The sequence below is a fragment of the Ambystoma mexicanum genome, chromosome 9, assembly GCF_040938575.1.
Source record: "Ambystoma mexicanum isolate Mex_15411 chromosome 9, UKY_AmexF1_1, whole genome shotgun sequence".
Lineage (NCBI taxonomy): Eukaryota > Metazoa > Chordata > Amphibia > Caudata > Ambystomatidae > Ambystoma > Ambystoma mexicanum.
Window position 1 is genome coordinate 992,808,867 of NC_090931.1, and position 20,137 is coordinate 992,829,003.

General features: G+C 42.8%; 1 protein-coding gene across 1 annotated transcript in view; it reads right to left on the bottom strand.

Annotated features, from left to right (window-relative positions):
* Window positions 1–20,137, bottom strand: part of LOC138488874 (dynein axonemal heavy chain 11-like) — a 2,478,284-nt gene that overhangs the window by 639,252 nt on the left and 1,818,895 nt on the right. The window contains exon 34 of the mRNA XM_069616234.1: window positions 13,622–13,804. Coding sequence (XP_069472335.1) covers window positions 13,622–13,804 — 183 coding nt within the window. The remainder of the gene's footprint in view (window positions 1–13,621; window positions 13,805–20,137) is intronic.

The window sequence follows — 20,137 nt, forward strand, 5'->3', positions numbered from 1 at the left end:
AAAGACAATGTAATCACTTTCTTGGACAATTCACCCCCCCCCTTTTATGCACTGTAAGGAGATGAAGATGACACAGTTCTTAGGAATGCAATCAAATAGAATTCAGTTCAATTCCCCCCCAGCAGCTTATACAACAGATAAGAGTTTTGAAACACAGGCAAAATGCTTTGAATATGGTGACAATGCAGTGAGAAATGTGCTGAAAATGGTTTTAATTCCCTTTAGGAGGTTCAGGGTGAGTGAAATATACTTGGGATGAGTTCAGGCTCACTTTAGCAAGGATCTAGGAGTAACTAGCAGGTTAAACGAATTTTTGGCAAAGGAAAGCAATGAAGCTGCTGTTTTCACACGTGGCTGGATTTTTAACCAAATTGCAAATCGCGGTAAAATTCGCGAGTGCGAGAATCGTGATTACGGCAAAAGTATGAGGAGTATGATGTCGGTTCTAGGCTTGTTGAAAAGCTGAGATTCTAAGCTTTCAGAGGAAAGTTAAACCAAGTTCCTAGCCCAAACGGTTCCAGAGATACGGATGATTAAATAAAGGTAGTTTTTCGGATTTGAAATTTTAAAAGTTCAAAGCGACAGGTTACAGCTTGCAGCTAGAAAATGACAAGTGACAGCTTTGCAAATGACAGGTGACAGTTAGGAGGCAGTTCTGGTTAGATTAAAATAGATTGAATTATATTATTTTAACTAAGAGATTGGTTCTGCACAGTTCTGCTAGGTACTCACAATATAATTTTAAGAGGAGTGGGCCTCGCCACGGATCTGGTCAACAGGTTTTCTTCACTCACCACGGACGGTTTCTGCGCACAGCATCTGGGTCAGCTCTACTCTGCTGGTCTGGTCTGGGTCTCTGGTTCTGATCAGGTCTGTGGGTCCGGATACAGCGGTCTCCGGTTCAGCTGGTCTCTCTCTGGATACAACACTGCTCTCTGGCAAATGGCAAGAGTTCTTGCAAAGAATTCAAACAGCTCGCCTGGCTGTGAATAGTGGCAATGATTTGAGGCCTGCTAAAGAGGGATTTAGGTTGTAGTTGACCTCTCTGCTACAAATTCTGAAGTAAAGTCTTGGTCTCTGAAGGTGGATAGATTGAAGTCTCTATGTTGGCTCTCTGGAGGTTGATGGAGGTAAAGTATGGATTTTCCCGGCAGAGCGTCCCGCAGCAGGTGGAATAGAATCTCTCTATCTGTCCTGACTGTCTGCTTTTATGTGTTTTGAAAGTGGGTGTGTGTGCAGCATCACTAGCCAGCCCCTCTCTCAACTGCCCATTGGTCAAGCTTTCCTTTCTCTCTTGATTGGGGAAAAGAAGTGGAGTGTCAGAGCGATGTCATTTAATGGCTTGCAGAAAGGACACTCCCCTGTCAAATTACACACAATCTATATTTGACCTAAAGACATATTTCATAGATACACAGTGGTTTGAAATTACATGCACCCATCACATATCACATGAGGTATACCCTGTTCAAACTCTGCTCTTCCTGGGGGCTTGGGTTTAAAAATGGCAACATATTTCACTTTTTGGTCGGGTTACCAATATTGGATTTGTCCCCGCATTTACACAAATGTTCGCAAAGCATGTGGGCATTAGGTGGTGGAGTGTCAGATTTTTAACATACATACATTTAGAGTAATATCCTCTTTTCCGCTAAAACCCCCCCTGAACATACCACCGGGTTCTAACACGTCTTCAAATGTGCACAGAAAAATCACAAGAATAATGATATCACTTATAAAATTTTCACAAGTCCGCTCTATGAATGATCCATCTTTTTCGATTTATGTTCTGGCCCCAAAGGGGTGTGGTTTCCCAGGTCACATGGTGTAGAAAACAGTTTATCCAGTTTCTGCCAAGCTCAGAGACCCTGCCCCTCCCAGCTTCTGCCAAGAGGAAGCTATTTTACGGTCCCCCTAATAAACCATCTGCCTGGACCCTGGAAGGCCCATTGTTCAAAAGGAAGCCATTTACGACTACCCTAATAAACCATCTGCCTGGGCCCAGGACAGGCCTTTGTTCAACTCCCTGTAGCTGCTCCATCCCTAATCTAATCAGAGAGGTGACAACTCCTTTTGGCAAGGGGAAGAGTGGCTGAGCAGGTTTTAACTCCTGTGGGGGTAGATGTCAGGCAGAATTCAGTTCCTTAAGCCAGGCCCCAGCTAATGTCACTTCTAGTTACCCAGTTTTCTGCATTCAAATAAACTAACAATTTTTACACATGCAGCTAGAATGCTGATTCTAAGTTTAAAACTATGACATTTAAACAATTGAAACCTATGTGACACTCAAAAGTAGGTCACTCATTTCTTTTAAACATTTAGATTTTTAGTGTCTTTCAGTCCAAATTTACTTAAATTGCTGAAATCCACAGCTCAGCCAGTTTTGCTATGAACATTATTTAAGGCTCATCCTCTTTCCAGATTTTGTATGCCCACAAGACTTTATTCTGTCAAATGTCTGCTGGTGTTCAGTGAGATTGTTGGATATTCTGCAATGTTTGAAATGGGCATTCTGAGCTTGCCTTCAGAGAAACAAAGGGTGATTTTTAAAGTGCTTTCTAGCGAACAGGCACTGCTGTTTTTCTCTTTGGCACCCCATTTCACTCATGGCTCTTCTGACCCAGCACACCCGCACCGGGGGGTGGCAAGTCAGGCGACCATTTTGGTGTGCGCACAAACTGCGCGGTTTTCATAGATTCTGGCGCACATGTGGGCTTTTTAGGCCATCTTGGATTTCCTAAGCTCACAGCACCAAATGTTGTAGCATAATAGTCCAAATGTGGGTCAGAACACCCAACATGATGAACATTTGCACTAGCATTTTATGTCATATCATCATATGCATTCTGTTCTCTAACCAGTGTACTAAACACATTGTAGACTTGGTGCAATACAATAGTGGAGCATATTTGTACATCATGAGCATGGGGCAATACAACATCTATGCATTTTGCGCTGTGTTTAGCACACTTGTGCATTATGGGTTTAATGCAATATAATGATGGGGCATACCTGCACATCAAGTGCATGGGATAAAGCATCCATGATGGAAATTCTGCATTAGCATTTTATGTTATAACATAGCATGCACTACACACTTTATGTGTGCATAAATCAAATGCACTTTACTTAGCGCACTTGTGCATCGTGGATAGTGGAGCATAACCATGCACCTTGGGTGTGGCGCAACACATTCATGAAGAGAATTTGTATAAGTATTGTGGGTTATATCATTACATGCATGTTGCACTTTATGTGTTTTAAGGTATTGCATTTAAAGCAGGGGCACCGTTTGAAGCGATCACATTCCAGTTTTGAAAACATACAGATTGCATGTGTAGTTTGTGAATTTGAGATTCATTGAATTAACGTTCTGTTCTGAATATAATGGGCATCAGGTTGTTGATTGTGTAAATAAAATGTTATTCCTGTTACCTATAATCTTCCAAGATGGCGCTCTGCAGTAACACTGTGTTAGTAGGATCTGAGGCAAGTCATGAAAGAGAAGAAGGACTCAATTTTATATCAATATATTTGCATAACAAAATGGTGCACACTCTGACAAAGCCCAGATGTGGGTGAAACGTGTTAGTGTGGTTATTTTCCCCTTTTCCACCACTGAAGCCGAATAAAATGTGCACTATTGAGAACTGGAGCTTTTTAATCTGTTCATTGGAGTGCTGCAAGTCTTTTGAGCAGGTTGAGCACTGATGTTCTGCAATATATATATATATATATTTATATTCAATGAAAAAAACATTAATTAATGATCAGTTAAGGTAAAAAACATGTTGCAACAAAAACCTGAAAATTCAGCTAAAGCCACCTTAACTTTGCACTCCTGTTGCGCAGCCTAGAACTAAAATGATGACCTCACAGATGACTACACTGATGGCGTCACTGATGACATCTCTGGTTATATCACTAGTACCATCTATATGACTCCACTGATGACATCACTGGTGCCATCACTAATAACATCGGATATGACAATGAATATTTAACTGATGGCATCAGACATAAGATCAGATATAAGATCACTATAGGTATTTGCACATATTTAGGGCACCCTTACGTTTCTACATATGTGATTTTAGGAGACAAATTGTCAGTTGATTCGAGGTCTACAGACACGGGCGAGCAGACTTCTGTTTCCTCTCGCCCTGTCAGATGCTTCAGGAAACCAATGCGACTCATCAAAGAGATATGAAAAACGATGGACTGACCTAGCACCAAAAGGTACTTTATTTTGCCCGGGGAGATGTTGTATCCTAAAAGGGTTATTTTAACAGCTGATGCGGCACGGCCTGCATGCTGTACTGCAACGGGGGAGAGGAGACAAAATGCATGCATGCATCGCAGCAGTACATGCTGAGATCAAATAAAGAGATCACGGTTTCACTCTCGGCTTTGTTTGATTCATTTACTTGTGGGAACACTCCAATGCCTCGGTCTGAAATGCGACCCTAGAGTGATAAGGATGACCTTTTACCATCAGGGGGATTGTGCCCAAAAGTCAATGATGCATTCATTAAAAATTGAGATGAGAACCAACAACCACCTTTGCAATGGCTGGGCAGATGTCCACAGGGTTTCCATAAGCTTCCACCTTGCATTTTGGTGTCCTAATAGGTCCATATCACAAATATTGTTAAAGAAAGTACCTTTTTTCTGATGTTGCATTCGCAAATATCACAGAGTAGACAACGAGCTGGTGTTTTGGATAATGGCATCTTGACATTTTGAAATCAAACCACATGGCAGACTGACAACATGCTTTTGCAAATTTTTAGAACCCACTATTTGCACACTATTTGCACATAACCTCTAACTCTGAGTTAGCATTGGCACTAAATGTAGGAGAAAGAAGTACGTCCATCATGTTGTTTATAAAAGAATACGAAAGAGCAGATTGGGCAATTTTTAGTAAGGTGCTATTGAAGTGCCATTAACAACAACAGGATCACTCACCCTCCCCTACAGAACGCAGATGCAGGTCTCTAGGTAGGACAGCCCTGAGGAAGTTCCAAATGCTTTCAGGTGTGGGTGCCAATGGACAAATATCCCTACTTCATTGCTGAACAATAAGTGTGTTACAGGTTTGCTAAAGGTAAAGCATCACTAATACAACCCCTGAACCCTGTCTCTGTAGTGGAGTATCCCTTTGAAAGACGAGAACATTTTATTTCATTTAATTTAATGGAGGGACCCCTTTTGCCAAAGCATTGAACCTAGGAATATGGGGTACAAATAATAGCAGTACATTCAATGTCATCTGATAGGTCATTGTGTCCGGCAAGTTGGACTATGGTTTAGAAATTAAAGGAAAGAAGAAAGGAGGAGAGACTAAAGAAGCGAGCAAGAGAGGACGCTGCATGCAGATTAAAGGAATGGGAATTCCAAAATGTAGGGGAAGAGAGAGAGAGAAGGGCCAAAAAAGGGACTCTGCGCATTGAGGGCGAGGCACATAAAGATCAAACAGCGAAGAAGGAAATAGAAAGCAGACAAGACAGTAGAGGCAGATAGGAGAACACAGATAGGGAGAAGCAAAACCATAAACATATGAAGATGACTGAGAGAAAGTGAGGAGACTGGAGATGATTGGGAAGAAATCCAGGGAAAATGTATAAGCAAGCGGGATATGCGAATGTGAAGTTAATTGAAACGGGGTGGACAGCTGAATTTAAGAAGGATTAAAGTGGAGCAAGAGCATAAGCAGAATGGCAAAAGAGAGGGGTCAAGTGAAGACCGGAGAGACCAAGAGTGAGAATGAGGGTCTTGGTAGATTGAAAGGTAAGAAATGGATGAATCTTACAAATATCCAAGAGTTGGAAATTGTGACTACACGCTGGATACTGCTCTCTGGAGCTCCAACAGGCATTACTCTACGTGCCTCTAATTGTTCCAAGAGATGAGCGGAAGCTAAATTACTGCTCACGTGGGTGAGAGGAAGTAGCATGGCATCCCGCAAATATAGATGCTTTTCTTGCCTGATTTATAAAGTCACTGCCTGATAGGGAGGCTGCAAGGATGATAGCTTTCCCACAGAGCTGTGTAACCATTTGTCTGAGCAGTCATACCGCTTTTACATGAGCCTTATTATGAATTTGATTACTGTTACCGCCACTTGGGCCTGTGGGGGTAACCATGGGATTACAATGGTGGCAACTTTGCATTTTTCGAGCTCATAGGATTCCATGGGGATTTTTGCCCGATATACTGCCAGCAGAATTACCACATGGTCAATCTTTGGGGGATTTACCTCCAGCAACCATGAAGAAATTCCGTCAACAGTTAAGCCGCCTAAAATTACAATTTGACGTTGCGGGAAAAGTGGTGGTAGCAGTATCACTGCTGCTTTTTTCCCTCACCGCCAAACGTAATGAGACCCTATGATGGTATTTATTGAAGTATAGCTGATGGGGAAGGACCAACGTCATAGTCTTACTTCTCCAAATCTTTATTTAATGATACAAATATTTTCCAAATCATGCCCCATCTTGTGGATTTCGCCTATGCCATTCGACACATACAACTTGCTTTTCAGTAATTGACATATCTGTCGATGGGAGCTTCAACCTATTGTTAACATATGTTGTTCGCAAAAAGACTTTTCATCTCACGGTGTGGGAGTTGCTGCGAGGAGACATAGATATTATGGGCTCTCTGGTGAGCCTTTTGGGTACTGCACTATGCTTGAATCAGGGATTAGAGGCTTTTATTTTGGGAGGGGAGCAACAATCATCTCTGTTTTCTGTAACTGTGGAACAAGACGCTCCTGTTTTCCTTTATATGCTGAAATGATCTTATTAAGCGTCACTATGACATGACATCACATCATGTCCAACTCCCACGGGCGATTGAGGATCACATTTGTCTAAATGCAGAGGATGCCGTGGCCGACATGTTTAGTCCAGAGGTCCCAATGCCCGGACTCATGGCCGCTGCTGAGCAATTTGTTCAGCGGTTGTGGGTTGTCGCTTGCAATCTGGGAAGTTCAAAAGCACTGTGCTGCCGCACACTCAGACTCTGTAATAGCAATGCCTATTCACACCATACTGGCCACATCTCCCCCGCACGAGGAAGGAATTGAAGGCATTGCTGTTCAGCGTGTGCCCCATCGACCGCTGAACCCCTGACAGCACGTTTCCCCAGTCACCCAACCCTAAAGCTGCTCTCCTTGTCCCTCTCTCTGTGTATGTACCCCTTTTTTTATATAATATTATTATGTTGCCTGCTTTTAGCTATATAACATCGATTCATGAAGACATGCAAACTGCAAACTTTTAGGGTAGCTCTTTGCTGGTCTAAAAAAGGACAATACTCGCCCCGGCACCGCTGACTCCACAATACAGACACAAAATACAGAGCTGGTGGTAGTGGGGGTTGGGGAGCGTTATTTGCTTGGCCCATGACCCCATGCTAGTGCATTCCGGTCCTTGCTGCTCACCAGCGCCTCAGGAGGAGGCGCCCACCAGCAGATCCGTTCCTACCTATTTATGCTAAGTGAGATTAAGGTTGTGTTAAAAAGACTCCTGTTGCTGCTTCTATTTTTCTTTGCAATCGTATAACTACAGTATTTATAAATACGCAACACAATTTAATGCTATGAGGGAGTCAGGAGGATGGAGCCTTTAAAATACAAACATCCCACAGACAATTGATAATCTTAGGGGTTCATTAAGAATGTGCCGGTCTGGTAAAAATGCCGGAATAAATGCGGTTTACTGGACTCGCATTCTCCGAGTTTGTCTGTAGGGGCAAGCGAACCACCGGCAGGCCTGAAACCTACCGGCAAATAATTGCCACAATCACCAACACTGGTAATACCGGTGCCAGTGATTGCGGTAAGCCCATTCCATGGAGTGCTGTGGGACTCCATGGAATGAGAACACTGTAATATCGGGCGCCGGTAACAGTAAGGCAGGATTACTGGTAACCCGCAATGAGGCTCTTAGACTCGGAAGTACAGGGGCTCCAATAAAAATCAGATCTTGTCAAGAAAGTCTGACGTGTCTAGCTTACACTTGCATGAAAACAGTGCTGGCCATTTTATTCTCGGTAACTGCATCCGGGGTTACAGAGGAGGGCAGCACCCCCTGGGCGTTGCGAGAATCCTTCTCCTCGAGTGTGAGGGTGGTTGCTTGATTCTGAAAGAGAGCGCGCCAACTCGCTGTACAAAGCAGACATCAAACATGTCAACACAGTATCAATCAGGTGTGGAGGAGCACCTGCGATGGCTGTCAGGAATTAAGAGCCAGCGCCCGGCAGATCAGCAGAAAAGCAACAGTTTTTCATTTTGTAAGGAGCTGGTTCTAACTTGGCTGCATTAAAAAAAGAATCATCTTAACTCTTAACTATTCACACACGGGCGCCGCCAAACAACAGCAAAACGAGCTTCGAAGTTTCACAAACACGAGAGTTAAACTTGGAGGAAATACTCACAAACATCTTGGTGAAGTGTCCATGGCGCAGGGAAGCAGATTGATAAAGAACGGGAGAAGGTCTAAATATGCATCACGACAAACATTGAAAAATTAAGCATCGTAACAAACATTAATTACGCTTCCTTAAGATGAATGGGCCTTTCACCATTAATGAGAACACACACCTTTGTCTAAGTTTCATATCCACCTGTGATAAATGTGCTAATGGCCCTAGCATACATCATGCTACCACGTGAATTAACAGCGCACTAATGGATTGACATATGAGCCCGAACAAAGCATTTAATCATGCACACTGCACCACACCCAACAGTGCATTTCCCTCCGTGCGTGCATCACGCCGAGGTGGCTAGAATGATAAACAGGACCATGTTCAGAGGAGACCGGACTGTAATGTGCATTATTTAAAATCCAGAATATTTAGCAGCGCTGATATTTATACATTATAAGCAGTAAGATGATGAACGGGGCTTGTCGCTGCAGAGTTAAGTACAATCCTGTGGAGGGCACAACATTGGAATCGCTTTATGCAAAATGATTTTTGTTTGAAGTAAAAAAAAAAAAAATCCCTGCATGGGATTCTGAGGGCAATAAGAACCAGCGGGGGGTCCGTCTGCATCACAAAGGACAGGGTGACATGGAATCAATTGGCGTCTTTTACCATCATCTCAGCCCTCGATGCGGGGGAGTTTTCTGGGTACACCCACAACACTCCTAACATGCTTCTGTATTACATGAGCCCCTCCCCCTCCCCTGTTATGCCAAACTCTTTCCTGGCCTTCACAAAGGACCTGTCTCCTCCCATTCTCTGGCAAGTTCGTTCTCTAGCAACCATCCTGCCAGGTGAAATGGCCGAATAAGACTCTGATAGAGGGGCGATTCGTTTGCGAAATGTGGACGCATTGCAGGTCCCATCAGTGGGAAGTCTTGTTCATACGGAGTGAAAGGAAGCTGGCGATGATGCTCACACCGAAGCACAGCTCACTGCGCAGTGCATGTGTCTCTAAGGCTGGTCCTTGGGTCAGCATCTAGCATATCAGATTTTCAGAATAACTTCTGACTGTGCAATTAAGTCCCATTTAAATTAAGTGCATTCAAATGCATTCAGTGTGGGTACACCAAAAATCTGAGGTGGATTTGCCCCCCGATGACCCAACTTGGGCACCACCAGTGTAATGTGAATGAAGAGGTTTGCAATGCATTTAGGTATCTGCTCTTTTTTAAATCTGTTTATGTCTTTACTAGTGCACGGTCACCGACAATGATCTGGGGCATCATCTAACTTCTTAAAGGAAGGCGGGCACTGCACTTCTCTGGCCAAAAATATTCCACGAGCCTCAGATGACCTGTTCATGAAGTCCATCCTAAATGGTTGATTTTTCTTTCCTCCTAGTCAAGTTCAAGGGATGTTAATGTCCACTGGGGAGCTTTCACTTCAGGTTCAGAATGCAACATCATTTTGTGTTCCTCCTCACAATATTCAGCAGTGGCTGGCATTTGTTTGGGAAGCTTCACTCCCGGTTCCAGGCTGCACGGGACTTTCTCTTCCTATCGCACAATGTTGAAGGGATGGTGCCATGCAGTGGGGAACCTAGGCTCCAGGATCAAGTTGCACGTCATGATCTCTTTCCTCCTTATATTGGTTAATGGTCTCCAGTGCGAACATGGGGCTATTCACTTCATTTTCCATGATGAAGCACGCTTTCTCTTTCCTCCTCCCAATGCTCAGTGGGCTGCTGGTAGGCCCTAGATCCAAAGCAGCTTCACTACCTTGTCCACACAGAGCTGGTTTTGCTTGTTCTCCCTTGGCCTATTTGTTATCTCCAGTTTGATTTTTGGCTCGGGCACCCACATTCTCGCCAATCTACCTTCTACCTTGGTCCTCTTCCCCCTCTATCACAGAGTACTTTCCTACTGTTATCATGGTGACAACCATGTACCTCTCAAATGGTTCTCCTCCTGGGTAGTTGTTCACCTGTGAAATTAGTTACCTCAAATGTTATGTCAATGCGTGTCTGTACTCCCTGCTCGAGTGCGTCTGCTATGTCTCTCCCCCATCTCTCACTGGTTCTCCTTCACCCCAACTGCTTAAGATCTCTGTTTCATGTATTCAGCTGTGAAGTTCTCCTGGGCCTTCCAGTGTTCTCAGCAGCTGGTGACACCTGTCTCTCTCGCAGTGTTCCGACTTGCAAGTCTCTGTTCTCTCCCTGGACACTCATCGGCATTTCTCTTCCACTCCGACAGGACATGCGTCTTCCAGCGCATACAGCTCACCAGCAAAGCCCTTTTGTTATAGCAGGAACTTCCCTCGCTGCTCTTGAAGTATCCTTTCTCATTACTGTGGAGCCATGGATCTGCTCATGTTACGATGAATAGGGACAACAGACTACAGAATCTTCTCATTTTCGAGCTGTAACTGTAAGATATCACCACACATTTCCTTGCTTAATATTCACATGTCATTTTGGTAACAAGGATTGGAAATCATGATAAGAGGAGGAGAAACTGAAACTGAAATGGATGTAGGGACAGAAATCATTTTAGGACTTTATGTACATGCTACTTACTTCCATGTTAAATTGGGTCATGGATGGGAAGCATATTGCCAGTTGCTAGTCTCTGGTCGAAAACTGTGGATTAAGCCTTTAATAGCATCCCATTCAATCCAAGATGGCCCTAACACTGTTCTTATCTTCAGCATGTTTTGTGACCTGTGAATATTCATGGGTCACTTTTGTGCATGCAAGGCATGTCCACGCACCAACCCATAGCACCTCATGCCACCTTAACCTCTCCATGCCCTTCCATCCCCCTCAGCACTCCAAGAATAGTTGAACCCTTTTTTTCAATTTTCTGCACACGAGCTTGAGATGCCCCAATGGGGTAGTGGAGCATTTTTTAGGGGCCTCTGGGATTTAACATCAGCCTTCCCTCCCTTGCAGGGGGCCGAATTCAGTACCTCTGGTTGACTTAAAAAGAATCCAGACCAATCTCTGGAATAAATCCAAAATGTTTTCAGGACCGAAAATGCCCCAAAATGTGTTTACTTCAATGAATATGCAAACCCGTTTGCCCAGTGCTATTTATAAATCATTGAAAGGTAGCTGGTCCTTTGTATATGGCAAAAGGTAGCACAGTCAATTGGAACAGACCTTTAGGCGTGGAAACGTTAGTCTTTTCTTTCATCAGTCAGATGTAGTGGAACTTGCCAGTATCCTTTTGAAAGAGCTAAGATGTTGAGGTACTTAGACCATGTCCTTCCTCAGTGAAATCATCAATGAATGGCATGTGGAAGGCATCACATTCTGAGATGGAATTTACTTTTCAAAAATGTGTACAGAACCTCAAGGACCGGCTCTGTTTGGGAACCAAAACAATGGGCGGAGACCATTTTCTGAAAGGACTTCTCTGCCTCCTCCCTTCCCCCCATGCCATTTGCAGCAGCTTCTGGACCTTGCAAATGGTGATTGTTTGTCAACCTTCGGAGAAATGATAAGGTCTTTGGAATTTTAATCCTTTGGTGTATAATATGGAGTCACCTCAGATCGTCTGATTGTGAAATGTTGAGATTCAGGCAACATTTTTCCCAGTTCGTGTCTCTGGGTCCTGTTTTCATTGTTGCAATACTTGGTATACCTCTTCCTCCCCATGGAAGCCATGAAGAAGTGATATCTGCTTCTTGATTATTCACATACAAAAGAAGTTGGGATTCCTCCTTTTCACAGGTCTTAAGCCAAATGGTTAGGTAGATTTGGTGTTTCTTCGTTTGATCAAGTTGTTGAACCAGTCATACAAGTTCACAATAACTTTGATTACTCAAAATGGACTGTGACATTTCAAGGTATTTCTTGTATTTCTTGTCACTATTCGGTAAGAAGACGAGTACTTGGCCTCCACCTTGGCCTCCACCTTGAGCAAACATCCCAAGCTTTCTCTGAATTCCCCCTCAGTCCCTCAGTCCCCGCCAGCTCTTGGACTAGTATCGTTCTTTCTTGGGTGCTCTGGACATTTTTGCTAGGTTAGGCTGGGTATCTTTTTGTTCCTCCCATTCCCCTCAGATCATGTCTAACACATAGTGGATTTCAATCCATAGGCCAGTCCAAAATGTTGCTACAATGCCCACTTCCCCCACTAGTCCCATCCGTCTCTCTCACTGTGCTTCCATTTGGGAGCATCTCTCTTTTCTCTCTTTGTCCACTTCACACTAGCCTTTCTCTGCCGCAGGATGTTAACACGACTCAGGCTGCACTGCTCACCAACCTATCTTCTGGACTCAAGCAAGAGGCTCATCTTCGAAAATATACTGCTTCTTAACAAACGTCTTCCCTTTTAGTAGGAGCTTATTGCAGCTTTTCTTATTGCCCCTGAGACGCGGATATACCCACACGATGTTGCATGGGACAACAGGACTTCAAAAGCTTGCGAGTTAGTGTTGCAACAGGGACAATGGCCAATAAGCCTTAACATGTCTGGGGTTGTGTGTGATCTCATGCTAAAGACATTTAACCTAGCAGTTGGGGTTTTATTCCCTTTTGGGGTAGGACTGGACCGAATTTGCAAATGGTCATTCCTCTTATGTAATGGTGGGACAGGCTGAAAAAAACAATGGTCTGGAGGATGCCCTGAGCAATGCCAGAGGATGTGTTTCATTCAAAACCCTCCAGCCATCCCCTCTTGGTTTTACTCAAGTCACACCAATTGAGGCGGGTATGCCATGCTTGCCAGGCCTAGAGAGCCAGGCTACACCTCGCTAGCCATGGCCAATGAGCCTGAAATATATCTGAGGGTCCTTGTAGTCTCGTGCAGAAAGGTTCTTACCCTGACAGTCTGGGCTGGACTGCCCCTTTTAGGGTGGGGCTAAGCCTGATTTGCATATGATCTTTTCCCTTATGAAATGGCTTCACTGGCTGAAAAACAATGGGGTGGAGAGTTCTCCAAAGCAATGCAAGAGGTTATGATTAATTCAAAAATCCCTAGCCATCACCGTTCTGTTTGTGCATATGCTATAACTTGACACATTTGACATCTGCAAAAATAATGTTACCATACATCACTTATAAAACTTCACAAATACCAATGCACACAAAAAGGAAACATTACATGCAACCGAACATCAAACGTGATGTAAAATAAAGGTGCCAAATGCAGTTCCATGGATCCGTTTTCATTCTTACCTCATGAAATCGAATGATATTTGTAACCCAAGCACAAAGACCTGCAGCTGCTGAAGATTTTGTGCGAACAAATTCTGGGTTGAACTCAGGATCCCTCAGATAATTATCTTTCACAGCCTTAACTGTGGCCTCTGGGATGTGCTCTTTGTCAAAATTAGTGAGATTTTGTAAGAAATCGTCCACCTAAAAGAAAGAGTTATCTAATTAATTCATTATTTTGTTTATATAGAGAAGTTAGCAATACCATTGTTTACTGTATATAAGGCACGCTAAAAATGCTCCATTATGTGTGATTGTTCAACTTCAAGATTCTTATCAACAGGGTTGGTCAAGCCCTGCCAAGCAATGCCCTCTTTGCATGCTCAACCACTCGGAACATTAATAAACTACAGATCATACAAAATAGCGCACTAAAAGCAGCTTTAAACATTGCAAAAAAAGTGCATATTTCTCCGGCAAGGCGGAAGGCCCACAGGCTACCTGTTCAGGAACACATTTTGTTTAAAACACTCGAATTAATGCGCAAATCCCTGTGAAACACGGCCCTTAGATACTTATCTAGAACATTCACCAAATCACAATCCTACAGACCCAGATTGACGTTTAAAAAAGCAGGAGGCAACAGCTTCCCAGTCATCGATGCAAAACATTGGCACGTCCTCCCGCTTTCCCTAAGAACAGAATCATCCTTCTGGTCCTTGCGTAAAGGCCTCAAAACACGGCTCTTCACGCAAGAACTCTAATTCTGTGAAGCTAACACGCTCCTCCAAGTCTGTAAAATTCTCAGATGTTATCTAATATTATTGTCTGTCTGCATCTTGCTTTTACTGTTTCCAGTACCCAGTTGCCATCGGTTCCGGTGTGCTCCACAAATGACAAAATAAATAAATAAATACACAAACCAAAATTCCCATCTGGATTAAAATACCAGTAACAACCTTTAACTGAATCCTAATTGCATTTCTTTGATTTAAGAGGTATTGCTAGTAGCAATAGTAAACGCGTACATGTGGTATTCTCAGTAGCAAGTACTTACTAGGATTTTACTATTTCCAGATTGGTAAAATAGAACCCAACAGGTAATATTTTTGAAACAGCATGGTATCCAGTCATTGGGCCTCATTGCAAGTGTGGCGGTCCGGAAATAAGGGTGCCGATAGCAACCTACCAATACCCTTACCGGACCGTCAAACTACAAGTCTGCCTACAGGGGCCTTTGCGCCCGGCAGGTCTGACCTGCCGGGCACAATGGTTCCGGTAGGCAGACTTGTCATGGAAGCACCAGAACCGTTAGCAACGGTGCCGGCGCTTCCATCTTCCCATTCCCCACTCACCAATGGGTTACAACATTTTCCAGCACCTGACTTCCCGATCCGCCGGGACTTGGCACCGGTATATCAGGCGCCAGAAAAGTGTTACGAGTCTGGCGGCAACACACCGGTAGCACCAGCGGGATACTGGCAGACTCGTAATGTGGCCCCTTATGTTGCTAATAAATGTCATCACTGGAGAAAGAATCTTTCTTTCTCCGAGTATCGAGCAATTTCTCCACATAATCTAGCACTGGAGTTTGTTTAAACAATCATACCAGTCCTGTAATATCCTGGCATTGCTGATTACTGGAAGAAATAAATATCATTGGTCACAGCATGCAGGCAGCATCTAACGGTTAGAGATTATATAATTGCATTTCTATCCCTGTGACAGTGGTGAAAATGCATTCAAGTTGACATTATTGCACAATGTTGATGTTCAGGTGGAGAAAAAGTGGGCAGCAGGGTGACCGCTTTGACATTTCATACGATGGGCACTGCGCATGAGGATGTGCGCACATCTGCACCTATTCGGCTACCGTTTTGTGCTATATTTTTTCACCTAAGCTGCCTTTCTCAAATATGATGCTTTCTATCACTGTGGCACTATCGCTGTCCCTGCTAGCACAGTGAGGCCATTGGTAGAGCACTCACAGACTGAGGCAGAACATCATACTGCACTTTCATGATCCTGCAATAAATTTGTCAGCAGCTTGAACCGCCAAGTCAGTGTTTCCCAAATACTTCATCTGATGTGTGCCTCTTAAAATGCCCTTCCTTCTGCCTTTGTCATTCTTTCACTGAGGGAACTAGTGGATGGACGATGTACACCTTTAATTCAGTTTGTGGTACTAGAAAAAAAGCACACTCCACAATATAATTGGTTCCTACTAGTTTGCAATCTTTATTGGAATCCAGCGTCCCCATTGGTGGCAAATATTTCTGAAAATGTCATGGACTACATTGATGAGGCAAGAGTTACCTACAGTAATATAGATATCCTGGTGTGTGGGGATTTGAATATTGAATGCTTTAACTCCAGACAGGAGCTAATAACTGATCTAACAAAAAACACCATACTGAAGATACTAAGAGGACTTCGCTGGAGAGAAGGATTAAAAAAAAGAAACATCTACTTAATTAATGGACACCTCAAGGGTGATATCCAACCTAACGTCACCTGGAAGAGAGGAAAGCAGACCAAAATCCTCAACTATGTATTTGACACAGCGACCCTGTTGAGACAGCTGGGTCACATGGTGGTAATAAACTGTGCTAACAGTGATCACAACCTCATAGAGATAACAGGCTGCCAAAGGAAGGGCGGACTGGTTTATGCATTACCAACGCAGATAAGCCCTAGCATTGAAGCTACACCCGGTTTTATTTGTCTTAGAATTTCCTGCACAGCAGTAAAGGAGTTGACCGAGTCCCTGTTAATCGGCGCAATCACTGATGACTCTGAGAAAACTATATCACTTCTGCAATACCCCTTGCCATTGAAGACCTTCCAGGTAAAACAAGGCGCAGGATCAAGAAGAAGCAACATAACAAAACATGCATTTAACCAAGAAGTTGCTGATAGGAAAAAAGTACTGAATAAAATATGTCGCTATCACAAGAAAGCGCTGACACCGGCTACCAGGGAGGCTGTAAAATCTGAAAAACAGTCCTTTAAAAACTGGCAAAAAAATTATCAACATCGCCTCTTGCAAATGGATGGGTAGAGGATGCTAAAACGTATAGCTACTAAAAATACGCCAGAGATTCGGAAGTTGTTTAATGCCTTAACAATTCCCCAAGACGCTCTTCTTGACAATTCAGTGCCTTCTACCGCATGGGAGAAACACTTTGCCAGTTTGTTTTCTAGTATGGTGAATCCAGCTCCAAGGGGCATAGTTTCACCAAATACAGTATGGTCCTTCAAATTTGACAAAGACAAAATTCTAACCCTGATAAAAAAGCAAGTTCCTTCAGGGCTGCAGGTCCTGACGGCCTTACCAATGCCATGCTAAAAAGCAACCTGGATCAATGGGCGTACTTTATGCTGAACCTATTTGAGGAGATTAAAACCACAAAAACAATTCCCCAAACCTGGCTGAGGTCAATAGTGGTGCCAAGAAATAAGAAGGGCAATAGGTCTGACCCTAGCAACTACAGACCTATCGCCCTTTTGGACTTCGTCGGCAAGCTGTTTTCAGCAATTCTCCTGGAACAACTCAATAAATGGTCACTGATGAATAATCACCAGGATCGCTGGCAGTCAGGCTTCAAAAAAGGCACAGCGACATCGCTGAATTTGTTCTTGATACATTTCTTCAAATGCAGGGCAAAAGCTACTAAGAACAACAATATTTACATTGCATCAATAGACCTAGCCCATGCATTTGACTCTATAGATAGGAAGATACTCTGGAACAAACTGAAAACCTGGGGATGCCCAATAGATCTGAGAGAAGCCCTGGCACTACTAGATACTGAGACATCAATCAGGGTGCGGCTGGACAGGGTAGGAACCCTGTCAAACGAAATCTGGACAACTAAAGGCATAAAACAAGGTTGTAGATTAGCGCCAGCCATACTTAACCTATACATTTCCGATGTAGAGGAGGCCTTTGAAGAAGTAAGATCCTATCCACCTTGCATCGCACAAACAGCAGTGGGTAGACTCCTCTGAGCAGATGACCTCCTCTTGCTCGACCAAACAGAGATAGGGCTACACCGGCAGCTAGATGCGTTGACGGTATACGTGGACTATCAATAAACCCTCAAAAATAAAAAGATCTTGACAATGGGTGATGCCAGGGGACTGCAACATTCTAAGAGAAGTTGGTATTTGCAAGCGGAGAAACTCCCCAAGGTTATTTCAATGCTGTACCTGGGTTCAATCTGGAATGACAGTATGGTTGACTCATAGGGAGTGATGGCTGTGAAATCAAAAGCTAAAAATGTTGCCATTCAGGTCAGAATTGTCAACCAAAAATACAGGAAGTTCTCCTTAATTCCAGATATCAACTTTTAAAAACTTAAGGTGATGCCCATACTGACCTATGGTGTTGAAAAATAACTACAGCTTCTGGGGTCAGTAAGGCAACAGGTGGAGGGCATTTATTGGCATCATGCCCTCAGCATGTCCAATTCTCTTAATGTGGATTTGATAAGAAGAGAGATTGGCACAGTATCGCTCTATGCTACTATTGTGTGGAAAATATTGTCATTCTTGAGGAAATGTCTGAATCCTCCAAGAGAAGGTGGATTTGAGCTGCTGCAAAAGCACTGAAGCTAAATAGCAAGAAGTCCCTGAATGAATGGAGAAACACATGTGTGGAAATCTTACAAAGTTTAGCACTCAGCAAAGAAATGCTACTAGCAAATGCTGATCATGTAGAGAAGAAATGATTCAATTTGAATTGGATATCTACAGGAGAACGCATCTGCACTATAAAAAGTGGTGAAAAAAAGAAGCAAAGACATCAGGAAGTGAGGAGAAATACCTAGATATCTGATCAAATTCCCCTTGCCAGTCTTGAGACATGAATTCATGAGATTCCACTTTAATCTATGCCCGACAAAGGAAGTAATGGAGAGACGTAAACCAGGTAGTACCGTAACTACATATGTAGATTCTGTCCTGAACCAATTGAAACCTTAGCCCACATAACGACCGAATGCCAGGCTCGGAATGACTTAAGAACGAAACATATGGGAATATCTTTCGCACTGTCAATAACATTGACAACTAATGAATTTTGGGATCGCCTTAATCAAGGGAGGAGAACAACTGAAATTCTAGCACTGCTGGCATTTGTAAAGGAAATCTTTGGAAAAAGCGCAGAGGAAGAAGAGACTTACCTGAACGCTGTTGGTGTATAGAAAGGCAAAGTTTATACTGAACAAAACGACCACTAGGTGGCTTTTATCTGAAATTTTAAAGTGGACCTCTTTTTTTAAAATTTAAATCTGGAAAAATATTAATCACTTTGTTAAGAAAATTAAAGCATAAACAGGTTTAAAATGTAAACTAATAATATGCTTAATAAAATAAAAAATAAAACATTTTTTTTAAACATTATAATTTCCAAAGCATGCAGGCACATAGAACAACCCCCGCATTTGTAAAACCCTTTCCTCTGTAATTGATGTAAACACGTTTCACTGATTTTTGGATTAGACATAAAGGAAGGACACAATATGTTCTTAGTGTGCGTGCTTTGCTGTATATAATACTGGGAGTTGGATCCAGCCACTTAAGTAAATCTTTATCTTATTTTAGTAAGTGCCAGTGCCTCTTGATTTCAGTATGGATTTTGTGGCTATCTACATTGTATCTAGTGATGGGTCTCATTTCATTCGATTGATAGGTGGATGTGCGAACCGTTGGAGTAAGCAAATCAACTCTGTCCATGCAGCTCACTTCTTTTTGAGCCTTATCCAATAATCCTTGTTGGTAGCCTCGAGTTAAACATCTTTTGCTAATCAGTTAACATTCTGACAAAAATTCATTGGTACTGTTGCATTTTATTTTTGCACTGATAAATTCACCTTTTGGTATGTTTGAAATCACTGATTTTTGTGACAACTGCCTGCATGGAGTACCGCATTAACTGATGTACTCTTTCTGAATGTTCTTGTTTCAAAACCCATAGCTGTTAGACAGATTTTCAAGTCTAGGAAGTCAATGCAGTTGTGTGTATGTGTGAACTGTATTCCCCAATCATTAGAATTCAAGAAATTCACAAGCTCCATCAAACACTCTACTGTACCAGACCACACCATAATAACATCATCTATATAATGTTTTCACAAATGTACATGCAGTAGAAACTCTAAGTTTACCAATACACATTTATGCGAAAAGTGATGCATAAATAAATTCACCAGAGCAGGTGCAAAGCTGGCTCTCATTGCTATCCCAGTCAATTGTTTGTAATGAACATTATTGAAAAGAAAGACATTATTCTCCAAGGTGAAAAGCAATAATTATTTGAGCATTTCTATATGTACATAGAAGGAAGCAGAGTCTTGCCGAAATATATAATTGACACTCTTAATTGCTCTATGGTGATCAATAGACGTATAAAGGGCTTTCATGTCCAGTGTAACCAATAAACGATTGGGAAAAACAGGTAACTTCTGAAAGATCTGCAATATATGCATTGTGTCCCTAAAATACATAGGTGTCTGCAAGACTGCGGGTAACAGA